At 42.5% G+C, this 13373-nt stretch overlaps 7 protein-coding genes across 7 annotated transcripts; 4 read left to right on the top strand and 3 right to left on the bottom strand.

The window, feature by feature from the left end:
• Positions 1-380: 380 nt before the first annotated feature.
• On the bottom strand, positions 381-1394 carry PUMCH_004404 (uncharacterized protein; the record flags this gene model as incomplete). Its single annotated transcript, XM_063023341.1, has 1 exon — positions 381-1394. One exon carries the CDS (start codon positions 1392-1394, stop codon positions 381-383), a length of 1014 nt encoding a protein of 337 aa, XP_062879411.1.
• A 1032-nt stretch (positions 1395-2426) lies between these two features.
• Positions 2427-3977, top strand: PUMCH_004403 (uncharacterized protein; the record flags this gene model as incomplete). The annotated part of the gene is made up of 1 exon (XM_063023340.1): positions 2427-3977. The coding sequence occupies one exon, from the start codon at positions 2427-2429 to the stop codon at positions 3975-3977; it is 1551 nt and encodes a 516-aa protein (XP_062879410.1).
• Positions 3978-4136: 159 nt separating this feature from the next.
• PUMCH_004402 (uncharacterized protein) lies at positions 4137-5495 on the bottom strand (the record flags this gene model as incomplete). The annotated part of the gene is made up of 1 exon (XM_063023339.1): positions 4137-5495. The coding sequence occupies one exon, from the start codon at positions 5493-5495 to the stop codon at positions 4137-4139; it is 1359 nt and encodes a 452-aa protein (XP_062879409.1).
• Positions 5496-5769: 274 nt separating this feature from the next.
• On the bottom strand, positions 5770-8475 carry PUMCH_004401 (uncharacterized protein; the record flags this gene model as incomplete). Its single annotated transcript, XM_063023338.1, has 1 exon — positions 5770-8475. The coding sequence occupies one exon, from the start codon at positions 8473-8475 to the stop codon at positions 5770-5772; it is 2706 nt and encodes a 901-aa protein (XP_062879408.1).
• A 389-nt stretch (positions 8476-8864) lies between these two features.
• On the top strand, positions 8865-11114 carry PUMCH_004400 (uncharacterized protein; the record flags this gene model as incomplete). Its single annotated transcript, XM_063023337.1, has 1 exon — positions 8865-11114. One exon carries the CDS (start codon positions 8865-8867, stop codon positions 11112-11114), a length of 2250 nt encoding a protein of 749 aa, XP_062879407.1.
• A 169-nt stretch (positions 11115-11283) lies between these two features.
• PUMCH_004399 (uncharacterized protein) lies at positions 11284-11841 on the top strand (the record flags this gene model as incomplete). Its single annotated transcript, XM_063023336.1, has 1 exon — positions 11284-11841. One exon carries the CDS (start codon positions 11284-11286, stop codon positions 11839-11841), a length of 558 nt encoding a protein of 185 aa, XP_062879406.1.
• A 501-nt stretch (positions 11842-12342) lies between these two features.
• Positions 12343-13341, top strand: PUMCH_004398 (uncharacterized protein; the record flags this gene model as incomplete). Its single annotated transcript, XM_063023335.1, has 1 exon — positions 12343-13341. One exon carries the CDS (start codon positions 12343-12345, stop codon positions 13339-13341), a length of 999 nt encoding a protein of 332 aa, XP_062879405.1.
• Positions 13342-13373: the final 32 nt, after the last annotated feature.

Genomic DNA, 13373 nt, shown 5'->3' with positions numbered 1-13373 from the left:
ATCATAGGCTGCAAAAATGCTCTTGTAAGTCGAGCATATAAAAGTAAGCGCCATCATTTAGGGTCAACAATACTTGATGCAGTTCCAAAATGAATATGGCAAAGTGATCTAGTGTGACTCTTTTGCCAATTTTTAAGATTTTAATATTTCTTGAAACTGTGGCATTCGTAGATCTGTTGCAAAAACTGAAAATAAGTACTGGCAAACACCCTGTATGCTGAATAATTTATCCGATTTACAATACCAGATCTTAAGTAAGTAAAATGAGATCATATTTCTCTAGCAATCACCTATAGAGGTCACACTTCACAATATTTCGTTTTGACAGTGCTCGACAACAACTACAAGGCAATTAAAATCCAATACTTAACTTTACAATATTATACACTCTTGGTCACCATCTGGATGAACCGAAAAATTTCATTCTTCAATCTTAACACCTCCACATTCTTGATGTTCAATTTGCCATTCAATCTGCCAATCAAAGTCTTGACAATGGCATTGATCTGAACATTAGTCAAGCCAGTGATAGTCTTCCAATCCTTAGCGATTCTTTCACGAGCAAGAACCAAGCGAAAGCAGCCAACAATGAGTTTCTTAAGCCCGAAGCCCATATCAGTATAGTTCGCAAAATTATTCGACTGATTCAAGTATCGTAATAGATAAATGATATCCATATAACGGAACAAGTATATTATTCCCTTCATGAAGTTGGTCATTGAGAGCTGAAGACGACTTACAAGCACCATCATGAATTCATCCAAGGCTAACTCCTTTGCTGCTGATTTCTTTGGTGCTTGTGGAGGGAACGAGTTTGTGATTTTCATGGCAACATACTTGACAATTATCTTCATGACTTTCTCGTGTTCATTTCTGAATGCTTCTGGGCCCAAGATTACCTTGGCAGGCTTCGCTACCACTTCGGACAGCTCTTGAACGACTGCAACAGGACTCTCACACTCATTAGTCACGGTAACGGTTTCGCTATGCAGAGTACTCACAAAACTATTCTGTGGTGTATCTTTGCACTCCTCGCGGATATATTTCTTGATTACCTGTGCGGCCGCGTTTGTGCTCTCATCATTCATGGCACTCGGACGAGAATTGACCAACTTGGACACCGCAAGACTCTCACTCTCTGAGTCTTCTTCTCCATGGTCCGAGATTAATAGGGGTATATCAAAAAAATCAGAAATCTGAAGGGCGCCGTCATCCTCAAGGCCCATCTGGAAGTCCATATTGGACTTCAGTAGTGACGGAAATGGAGTAGCAAGCTGTGGATTCATTGTTTCGTTATGGAGCCCGATCGCACTTTTGGAGGCAGTAGGTTGAGTTACTAATGGAGCAAAACTCAGATCTTCTTCACAATTGAATTCGGTGTTGATCGCAGCCATACTGTAGATTTGTAGCTGTCAGTTGATGACACTGTCTCAAAATCAACAAATACGTTTGTTGCGGAGTATTTTACTTTTCTTTAAGAAAACTTTGTTGATTCAAGCCTTGACTTTCGTTTGTTCACTGTGATGAAGGATACCCAAACTCAGTACAACATTGTGACTCTTTGTACAACAGCAAATAACGACAACAAAATAAAAGAAGGGAAGAATAGGGTGACTGGACGAAGTTGCACTGGAATATGTGAATAAATGAAATACCACTAGGGCGTCTGTTGAAGAGGAAAGTAAATTTTGTGGTTTGTAAGTTGGTGCATGAGCCACTGACTCATCTGGCTGCCGGTCACGTGGAAGATGGCTTGATAGAAGGAACTTTAAAGCTAGGCAATGAATGATATGAGCGCAAAAGAAATAAAAAATGAACTTCAGCTGAATAGAAACAAACTATTTTTTTGAGGAACATTGTTTGTGGACGCAAAAAGGTATTGTTGTTGCCTGATCTAACATACCCCTCCAAGCGTATATGCTCTTGAAGACTCACTCACATAACCTTTATTCTCAGAATATGTTATATAGAATTGGGAGTAGTATTTGAAACAATAGAAATAAATGAGTGACTTCTCGAGAGCTTGAAAAATTCACACGTAAGATTCGGGGTCAGTTGCCTTGGGTCTTGATTGGGAACTCTACTGTTCTCGTGATAAACTAAGGCCAGTGGAAAAAGGCATTTTATTGTCTTTCGATAAGACAAAATCCTGCTAGCTTTTCACTTTGAAATATTTATTTAGTTGTACGCCATATGTAGACCATTTGCAGATCAGAGTACCAGTGGAAGCTCGATTGATTACACGACAAACCCAAAGATTCAAATGCCGACATATCAATGCCAATAAATGACAAATTTTTAAGGAGGCTTCTTTAATCTTGCATAAGATTAAAAATTCCGAATTATTTGACGATCTCATCACCTCTTCTTATTATCGCGCTCCCTACCTGATCCTTATCGTCGCCGCACTGTTTTTTCACCGATCTATGTCCAACTCCCCTTCTCTGCCCATGCAACAACAGCCAGACTCCATGCGTATTGGCCGAAGCTACAAAGATGCAATCAATGCCTTGAACAGTCTTCAATCCAATTTTGCTACCATCCAGGCAGTCAAGCTTCTGGATATCCTGCCGCAGCAGAGAAGCATTCTTTCCCTAAATGAGGTATTTGAGTATACCCGTAGATTGGGCTACAAACCACTGGACTTCAACAAATTGAACATCATTCATGTGACCGGAACCAAAGGAAAGGGATCCACCTGTGCATTCACTGAATCCATTTTATCCAAGTATAGAGGTGCCGGGATCAACAAGATCGGCTTGTTCACATCTCCGCACTTGATCTCGGTACGTGAGCGGATCAAAATCAACGGCGAGCCCATCACGGAAACGAAATTCGCCAAGTATTTTTTTGAAGTCTGGGACAAACTATCGAGCACCACTAGCGATCCAGACGCCTTTCCTACCTTGCAGCCATGTGACACTGTGAAGCCGATGTACTTCAAATACTTGACTATTCTCTCTTTCCATGTATTTCTCTCCGAGAATGTGGATACGGCAATTTACGAAGTGGGTGTTGGAGGCAAATACGATTCGACCAACATTATAGAGAAACCCACTGTCGCGGCCATGACATCCTTGGGTATCGACCATACCCTTATGCTTGGAAACACCATTGACTCAATTGCTTGGAACAAAGCTGGAATTTTCAAGCGCGGATGTCCTGCTATTGTTGGTGAACAACCAGAATATCCAGAGTCATTGAAAGTGGTCGAGGATGTTGCAAATGAAATCGGCGTCTCATCACTTGAGGTCGTGAATGCTGATATTATCCCACCTTCAACCAAATTGGGATTAGCTGGTGACTTTCAACGTAAGAATGCTGCCGTTGCTGTTAAAATTGCTCAAGTACATATGAAAAAGTTGGGAGTTCATATCGAAAGTGATGACGAGCTTCCACAAGAGTTCATTCAAGGTCTTGAGGCAGCACGCTGGGACGGTCGTTGCCAGACCATTAATAACTATTCCGGCTATGACCGTATTAGCTGGTTTATTGATGGTGCGCACACCCTTGAATCAATCAATGGTGCTTCGCAATGGTTTAAGAATGCTGCAACTAAACGAGACATTCCACGTGTATTGTTGTTCAACCAGCAGAGTCGTGACAATGCTGGAGAACTTTTGGAGAAATTATACGAAAACATTTACGCTTCCCCAAGCCTCAAATTCGATCATGTCGTTTTCACAACTAATGTGACATGGTCTGACGGAAGTTACAATAGCGACCTTGTTTCGCTCAATGTTTCAAAGGATGGAGTCGATAAATTGATAATCCAGAAGGAACTTGCCGAGAAGTGGGATGCTTTGGATAAGGTGCGTGGACTCACTACCCGCAAACACATTTTCCCTAATATAGAGACCTCTCTCAAATTCATCAAGAGTTTGACCAATGACAAGCAAGAGGTCGAGGTATTTGTGTGCGGTTCGTTGCATCTTGTTGGTGGATTCTTAGCTGTTCTCAAGGAGATCAAAGACTAAGCATGAGCTGACGTATCCCTGTTCAACCAGCCACTGGTCAACAATGAGATTTAATTTAGTTCAGTTAATTCTTTTATTCGGTGTATAATTCATATAAGAATGAATATTAATATACAATTGACGTAATAGTTCCCCATGATCGTGCTTGTAAGCTTACCTTTAGTTGGCGTTGTTGTTGTTGACAATGTTCTCCTTCGCATTGAGCACAACCTCGTTGATATTCTCCAAAGAGTGCTTCCACTCCATGAGGGCAGCCTTGACTGTATCCCAATCTTGTGCGAGCTTGTTGTCGTCACCGGCCAAGATGCATCTGTTAGTTCTGATAGAAAAGAAGGTTTCCTCGACTTGGTTCAATTTACCCTCAATAACGCCAGCCTTGATAGAGTCGACCAAAAGCTTCTCAAAGTCAGCAGGCGAGGATGCCAATGCGCTAGGAATGTCGCTGTACTTGAAGGTGTTGTTGTTTTCCTTAGTTCCGTTCTCGACAAAAAACTTGGCCAAACACAAGATCTTAGATTTGTGCTTGATGCTTTCCGGCAAAGATTCTGGCACAGTAGAGATCAAGTCACTGTGAGTGTATTGCACAAAGGTTTGGACCAATTCGTCGGAGGAGTTTTGGCTCAAAGCAGTAGCTACGTTGTTGTTGACCAAGAAAGACACGTCGACCACAGATGAAGACAAAGCAAATGTAATCAAAGTACGCAATTCCTCGATGGACAATTGGAATTGAGTAGTGAAGGTTTTGATTAATTGGAGAGACTCCAAGGTGAACTCAGTATCCAAAGTGATGAAGAACCAGAAGATCTGTTTGATCTCAGCCTCTGAAGCGCCAGCATCCTTCAACCAAGAGACCAAACTGTGACCAATGGAAGATTGGATGAATGCAAAACTGGTGTTGGTCTCGGCAACAACAGCCAAGATACTATTAATGAGCTGGATTCTGTTGGAGGAAGAAGCAGGCAACAAGTTGAACAAGGTGTTGAAAATAGATAAGATGGTGGTGGGTTTAAGCGATCTTCTGTCTCTCAACGATGGTTGCTCTGTTGGGGTACAAGACTTCAAGAGAGAAATGATCTTGGAGTCTTGGGTTGTGAGCTGCTCGATGGTCTGGTTCTCGAGCTTAGTCAAGAGGAACACAAGCAAGTAAAATGCGGGCTCGAACTCCTTGTCACTCAAAGAAGTCAAGGTCTCCTTGGTGGAAGCAGCGAAGATGGCTGAGGCCAACTCAGTTGGGTTGGTTACTGTTGCAGAGCCCTCAGGGAGAAAGGCAGATAAAGACGCCGAGAACTCGGTGTTTTGATGCACGCCATCGATGATCTGGCTGTACTCATTCACGGAGTCCTTCAAGTCGTTTTCTACGACAATTACAGAGGCCATGTTTGTGGAGATTTGGGGTCTGGAGCTTTGGAGGTCTAGCGAAATAGTGAAAATATTTTCGGACGTGTCACGTGAACTAGATTGGGTGCAAAATATTTGGAACAATGAACAAATGGCGAATTCAAAGAGTGTGATTTGCATTTATTTCTCTACATAGTTCTGCTTGCGCTTCAATTTTTCTAGAAGCCGATTTTCATTTTCTTTTATAATGTATGTAAATCTGCTGTGAGGCTAACCTTCTACAAGTATCCAAACCGAAGAAAGAACTATTATAATACTGAGCGACTCCTTAATTTCCTTTGCAATTTTTAAATTTCGAGTCTTTCATGAAAAAAGCTTACAATTAATATTTAAATGAGTTTGTCTCGTCTATTACTAAAGGAATGAAAGGTGTAGTGTTTGCAATGGTCTGTGTTCAATTTATCTCGGTTTGAATTTGATAGGGGATAGCATTGTTTTTCCCAAGTGGGTACTGATTGAAGTCATCTAGTTCCCTCTCATCATCCTCCTCCTCTTCCTCATTAATCTCGAACATTGGGATTGAGCTTTGACCATCGCCGTCCTGTCTTTTGCCGCTTGCACTTTTGGTGTTAGCAATAACTTTATGGAATGGCTTCATGACTCCGTTGATTGCGAGTTTATTGAAAGACTTCTCAATTGTTGGCGATTGCGGCCGCTGAACACTGTTCCCATACGGATTAACAGGATACACTGGCAAAGGTGCCACCATGTTCCCATTGGCACTTGCTTTGAAAGGGCTAGGTCTCGAGTTTGTTGCAAAATTATTAGAAGCTTTTGGTGCAGATGACTTTGTTAAGGAAGAGGAGCGCTGGCCTCTCAATTTCGGATGACGTGGATGAAGCACTTTGGTGCCTGGTGAGATAGAGCGAGGTGTTCCGAACTCGCTGAAGCTTCCATCATCATTTAGACGGTCACTGACTTTCAATGGCAAGCTACTCTCCTCTGATGAATTTGTAGATATCACAGATAACTGATTTCGTTTTGGTTTTGTGGCATTTGTGTTCGTGGATATGATCAGGTTGTCGGAGGATGGGAGTCTCAAATTAGCGGGGCGATTCTTCTTTTTCGCGGATGCGGACTGGGGCAGAACAACGTTGCGAGCATGAAGGTCTTGTTGAGATGTATTTATCGAAGACTCGTAGACACCATCATAATCATAGTAGTCATCATCCATGTCGGTGCCGATATCAAACTCAGACTCAGACATCGGATACATTTGACTCAACTGACTGTACTGACTTGCTTGTGAAACGACCGAATCTGGTCTTTGTCGGCGCTGATAACTGTCCTGGCTGCGAGTTTTTACCATTTGGCCATTTTCAGCGGGAACTGATGAAGCTAATGGTATACCAGTGGCACTTCCGTCTTCGGCATCTGCTACCGAGAAAGTTGTTGGCGACGGTAAAGACGAATAATCGTTATTATGATCCGTGACCAATTCTGGTTTTGCTGCAGGAGGCGAGGGTTTCTTGAGGTTCAACTCGAGTATGGCTCCATCTATGGATTCAGAACGAGCGCTGCGTCTAGATCTTTGACTACTTAGAATAGAATTGGTATCAATACCGTAGTTCTTACCGCGTTTCCAAAAAGCCATTTTTTCAAGAATGTTTTTGACTTTACCTTGTGAATTTGAATCTTGGGTGGATGTGCTCATAAAGCTTCTAGGCTCATCGGGATGGAATGAGACTGACCGGCCCATAGCAGCAGGCGCAGCGCTAGAAGGAGTCAGAGGAAAGTAATTTGTTCCGCCCACACTTCCAGGAGTTCTTCCGGTATCAGTCGATCTCCTACTCAGCATCTTGCGTATGCTAGAGATGTCTAGCTTAGTAGAGCTGTTACTCCTCATACCTTCTCTTTCAACCGTGGGCGAACACTGTCCATTCTGATCAGATAATGAGAGCACACTTTTTACCCTCTGACTTGACCGTTTCAATTGCCTTCGAGCGTCAAAATACCTCTTTTTGCTCATATAACGTTTCTTCTTTTTTTGGAATTCGTAGGTGAGAGCAAGATCATAGAAGGCAGTGAGGGTATTGCATTGTCCGCAAAATGCTGAGGATTGTAATGCCTCTATGTCGAGGCCTAGCTTCTCCATTTTTTTTAGGAGGTGCTTTTCAATTTTTGAGGAGAAAGGCATGAGATTCTTCTTGTAATGTTGGTTGATGGAAATTATTGACTCATCTTCATTATGAGTTTGGGAGGGCTTTCTTTCGAGCATGCTGTTAGTGGTATCTATTAGGAACTCTGAGTTCAATATCTCAGCGATGGTGGGTCTGGCAGCTGGCAGCTTTGATAACATCTTTCGAAGTAAGTCATTAGCAGATGATGGAATTATGTCTTTGTATACCGGTTCGTCATTGACAATTTTGAATTTGGTGGTGATTTCATCATCAGAGTCGAAAGGCAATTCACCATACATCATCGCATACAATATGATACCCATGGACCATACATCGATTGCAAATCCAGAATATTTTTCGTTTTTAAGCACTTCGGGAGCCATGTAGGCAGTTGTGCCACACATTGTAGATAAGAATTGTCTCTTGTAAGGATTGAACTCACGAACAAAGCCAAAGTCCGTGAGTTTGATTATGGTTCTTTTTTTATCTGCCATGAGAATATTTTCAAGTTTCAAATCACGGTGCGCCAAATTTAGAGAATGGACATAACGCATTGAGTCAGCAATTTGGTAGAATAGTTTCTGACAAACATCGATATCTAGCCTGCGCTTCTCATAGATGTAATAGTAGAGTTCGTTTCCTCTACAATACTCCATAGCCATCCATAGATGAGTCTCTGTCTTTATCACCTCATATAGCTTTACTACATTCTTGTGTCGGAGCTGTTTGTGATAATATATCTCTCTCACGATGTTTGGGTCATCTATGAGACCGCATTTGAGCACAACATCGCAATTTAGAAGCACATGTTGAGCAAGATAGACTTTGCCAAAAGCTCCCTCTCCGATTTCCTTGAGTATGCGGTAGTTGCCGATTTGAGTCACCTCTTTCAGGGTGATATCGAGATAGAACTGATTAAATTGAGCTGCTAATTGAGCAGTGTGGTTCTGCTCTTGGACTCTCGAGGAGATCACGGACATTTAAGCTCGGGATATTGGGTGCAAAGAGTGTGGATATTAATTGTTCCTTGGTCTGTCAAATGTAGAATCCACAGTAAGAAAGGGTGCGTCAAGGGAAGGAACCTGGGGTAAGAGAATGTGGGGCCACAATGTTTGAGTGTGGAAAGAAAAAAAAAAAGAGTGGTTATTTGTGCTAAAGTTTAAGTTTAGCTTAATTCGCGGTATTGCATCGAATCTATTCTATTTCTAAATATGGTTGTGCTGGTTGATCCGAACAAAGCAGTCACGAAAGAGCAGCACACTTCAATCGCAGATCTTGCCGATAAACCAAGTATGAGGGGATTTGACTACAATCAATATGTCATCTATTTTTCTTAGATTTTTTCGGATGACCTCTTAGATCTTACTGCATGGTGAAAGCCTCATCTCATCATACTACTTCCATTGTTTCAATGAAGCTACGATGTACGTCTCTTCAACATGGGATAATCGGAAATATGTCACTACGAACGTTTTGTACGCTGCCAATTTTAGCCAGCAAAAAGCCTAGGAAATTACGTTTCCCGCCGAGGGTCAAAACGCCGGACACACTTCTATCTAGTGCACTTAAGAAAGTGTACTTTAAGATTGCCGATGGGTACATGACTTATCCATTCGAGATTCTCAGGCAAATACCTACCATAAAAGCAATTTCATATTTCGATTTGTTCAGGAGTAAGATCAAAGCGGGACTTACAGATCATGTCGGGCAAACGAAGTCTTTGGACTTAGCTGATTTCATCAAGCCTCGGATGGACAAGTTTCCTGCCATTTTAGATGGCATTTTTCGCAATCTGTATCCGAAGCATTTTATGTCCTATCGGAATTTCAATACCAAGGAACTAGCCCTTACAAACGTTCTCACGAACCTCTTCCAACAATTCTATATTGCCAATTATGTGAGGCCAAAGATAACGAAAACATACTATGCAAGCGAGAACTGGGATCTGCGCCGGCCCCATTACTGGTATCCTGAAGCCAGAAAAATGCGCCGTAAGATTGTCATGCATGTCGGTCCAACAAACAGCGGAAAGACTCATCATTCATTAAAGCAATTTATAGAAGCCAAATCTGGATATTATGCCGGCCCACTTCGTATGCTTGCTCGCGAAGTTTATGAGAGGTTCAAAAAAGATGGTGTCAATTGTAATCTTATCACTGGTGAGGAGATTATACCTTCAATAGATGAATATGGAGTTTTAGCAGGTCTCTCGGCAGGCACCATTGAGATGATCCCATTGCACAAAAAGATGGACATTTGTATCATCGATGAGATTCAAATGCTAACTGATGAGCAAAGAGGCTGCGCCTGGACGAATGCTGTACTAGGTGTGCAAGCGAAAGAACTACATCTCTGTGGAGAAGAACGAACAGTTGATATTATAAAAAAGATAGCAGAAGCTACAGGTGATGACCTAGAGATCAAACATTACACACGTCTAGGCAAATTGAGCGTTATGGAAGAGCCTCTCAAAGACATTTCAGACTTGCAAAGTGGAGATTGTGTTGTATTTTTCTCCAAAAGAAAGATATTAGACTTCAAATGTAAGATAGAGCTGAAAACCAACCTAAAGGTTGGTGTCATTTACGGCGCGCTTCCCCCTGAGGTTCGTGCACAAGAGTCTGATAGATTCAACAATGGAGAGTATGATGTGCTAGTCGCCTCTGATGCTATTGGGATGGGTATCAATTTAAAGATCAAACGAGTTGTTTTTGGCCAAACTACTAAATACAATGGACAAGAAACCATTCCGCTTTCGGCATCTTCGATCAAGCAGATCGGAGGAAGAGCTGGTCGTTATTCAACTTCTGAGGGTGAGCTGGAAGGATTTATTACGGCATTTCGGCGAGACGATCTTAGGACTGTTCGAGAAGTCATGAGTCAAGAAATTCCATCTGTTGCAGCAGCTGGTATCTGGCCGCCTGATGAATTTTGGCTGCATTATGTCAGCGCCTTCGACAAAGATGAAGACAAACTGTTGTCGAATGCTTTCAAAATGTTCTATGATGACTACAAATCGAACCCTCCGGCGGATTATTTCCTCATGGACCTTGCCTCAAGAACCCAAATTGTTGATTTTATCAATAAGTTGAAAATATCCGACCTGTTGTCCATAGACGATCAGTTGCGACTTTCGCAACTCCCATTCAATTTGCTGAGAATGGATGACGAAGCTTATGCTGATTTGCGCAAGATCATTATGCCAATTGTGGAAAAGAAGTCTCGCACAATTTTCGACCTCGATTTTCTCAATTTTAAAATAGTCTCTGCTGATGCCTCCCCGCCAGGTGAAGTTGTAGAAATTCTCAAACGGTTGGAGATCTTGGAAAGAGATCACAAGTTGACCTTGGTATTTATGTGGCTTGCTCAGAGGTGGCCAACATATTTCGTGGATAAGAGAAGTGCCTCACAACTTAAATCTTTGTTAGAGAAGCGAATTTCTGAGGAGCTTGATGGATTACACGACTTCAATGAGGTATTAGGAGAAAACAGGTATGGCAGAAACAGTAAGTTTCGCAAGGACACGAACTATAACTGGAAAAAGCAATTTATTAAAAAACTCGAGCGCAACTCAAAGCCTGAGTACTCATGGAAACCACTTTCCCGTCACAAGCATTAGTTGTGAGAATTTGCAGCCAATTCTCACTCACTCCCCAGGTGCCCCCACGCCCTTCCCCACCCCCACTTTAGATTGTATATAGATGTAGGAACAAGCATCTAGGGACATATAAGTAGTGGAGGTGATATCACCCACTCATGTATTTTCAACGGCAATTTTTTCTTTGAATATGACTTTTGTTGCACAGCCACTAGTAATCATAGTAGGTGGACCGGCAGGTACCGGCAAGACCACAACAGCCCGTCTTCTTGCAGAACACTACGACTGCCCTTTCCTTGAAGGAGATGATTTTCATCCCCAGGCAAATTTAGAGAAAATGGCTCGTGGTGAGCCATTGACGGATGATGACAGATGGGATTGGCTAAAAACAGTCAGTGAACATGCCTCTCAAGTTGCCCAGGATGTTAAGAACCCAAGTCATATTTGTATTGCGTCATGTTCAATGCTTAAAAAAGTATACCGTGATTACATCAAAAGTTGTGCCGATGGGCTGAGGCTTCGTTTCGTGTTCTTGCACACCTCTATCGAGAAATTGGCTGCAAGGGTTGCTGCCAGACAAGGGCATTTCATGAAACTGGACATGGTACAGCTGCAATATGACATTATGGAAGTTCCTGGAGATGCAGAGTTGTTGGTCAATGGTGGCGATGCGCTTGCAGTAGAAATGAGTGATATGACACCCGCCGAGGTCGAGAGCTACATTGTCGGAAGACTATCGTTAAATTAACAGACAAAAGTATAACTGCTCAGATTCTACCCTAATATACACACGATTTATCAGATATTCGAGTAGATCACAGTCTGACGAGCCAAATGCTAGCGAGCGAGACGGGAGAGCACTCTGAACAGAATTTGGTTCAAACGAGCTGATCAAGCTCCGGGCATTGTGGTTAAATTCAATCAATGCCAGTTTGCATTTTTTTTCTGAACTCAGATCACAGCATGTATTTGGAGAATGTAATACAAAGACTAGCAATTTCCAATCGAAGTATATTTCCAACTCATGCATACTCCCATGGAAAATCAATCTAAAAAATATTAATACTTCTACAGCTTCTTCCGATCGATTTTATACTTATTTTTTTGCTGACTTACTCCATTGACACCTTTCCTACAATGCATGTCGCAACCATAGTCTATCTAATGGCCTCATCTTTCGCAACCAGTTCTTAAGCCTCCCCCTCCAGCACATTCTATAACACTTCTCAGGCCAAAAACAGTAACCTCTATGGTGCTTGATACCCAAACCCTTCCCTACCTCAACCCCGAAAAGGACCGCCGGACGGTTCTTATCACGGCTGGCACGTCAGGTGTAGGATTCTTTACTGTGCTTCAACTACATCTACATGGGTACGTTGTATACTTGGCAGGCCGGTCCAAAAACAGAGCCACCAAGGCCATTGAACGTCTTCGATGCGAGCTGGCTGCAATCGTGGAAGGCTATAGTCTGGAGCAGAGGGCCAAACGATGCTTGGGAGAGTTGCACTACCTAGAGATGGACTTGGCGCGGCTCTCGTCCGTGTTGGAGACCGTGGCTGCTTATCAACAACTTGAGGAAAATTTGAACATTCTAATAAACAACGCAGGTGTCCTGGTGCTGCCTTTCACTGTGACAGAGGATGGGTTCGAGTTGCAGCTACAGACAAGCTACATAGCCCCTTTCCTCTTGACTATTAAACTACTTCCGATGTTGGAAAGGACGTCATACTATCATCCTGAAGCTGGTCCTGCGAGAGTGATTTACGTCAGTTCCGTGATCCACAGGATGGTGGTATCTCAGTTCAACTTGAGCACGAGTCTAAACTACTATCCAAACTTTATTTTTACTTGGTATAGATTTGCAGTTGCCAAGACCGCAGGAATCCACTTCATGAAAATGTTGGCTTTGCGCAATCCTCGTATTTTGTGTGTCTCGGTGCTGCCAGGGAACGTCATGAACACTGACCACTTCTCATACCTCACTCGTCTCCCAATAATCGGATTTATCTTCTGGTGTATTTTCCAGATCTGCTCCTATTGTTTTGGAATCACTTCGCAGGAAGGAGCCAACCCTGTTGCGAACTGCTGTATGAGTACCTCTATTACTACCACCAAGGACAACGGCTCCCACTTCCTATCTTCCAATGTCAAAAATCCCTCAATTATTGCCAACAACATGGACTATGCTGCACAGACATGGATCTGGACTATTCATCAACTTGGGAAACGTAAAATTGATATATCATGAGTGCCATTTGAGCATCATTTTATGTGTGTACG

Source organism: Australozyma saopauloensis, chromosome 5, assembly GCF_035610405.1.
Source record: "Australozyma saopauloensis chromosome 5, complete sequence".
NCBI classification, from domain to species: Eukaryota; Fungi; Ascomycota; class Pichiomycetes; order Serinales; family Metschnikowiaceae; genus Australozyma; species Australozyma saopauloensis.
Note: the sequence above shows the minus strand (reverse complement) of the source record. Positions and strands in the feature narration are given on the sequence as shown.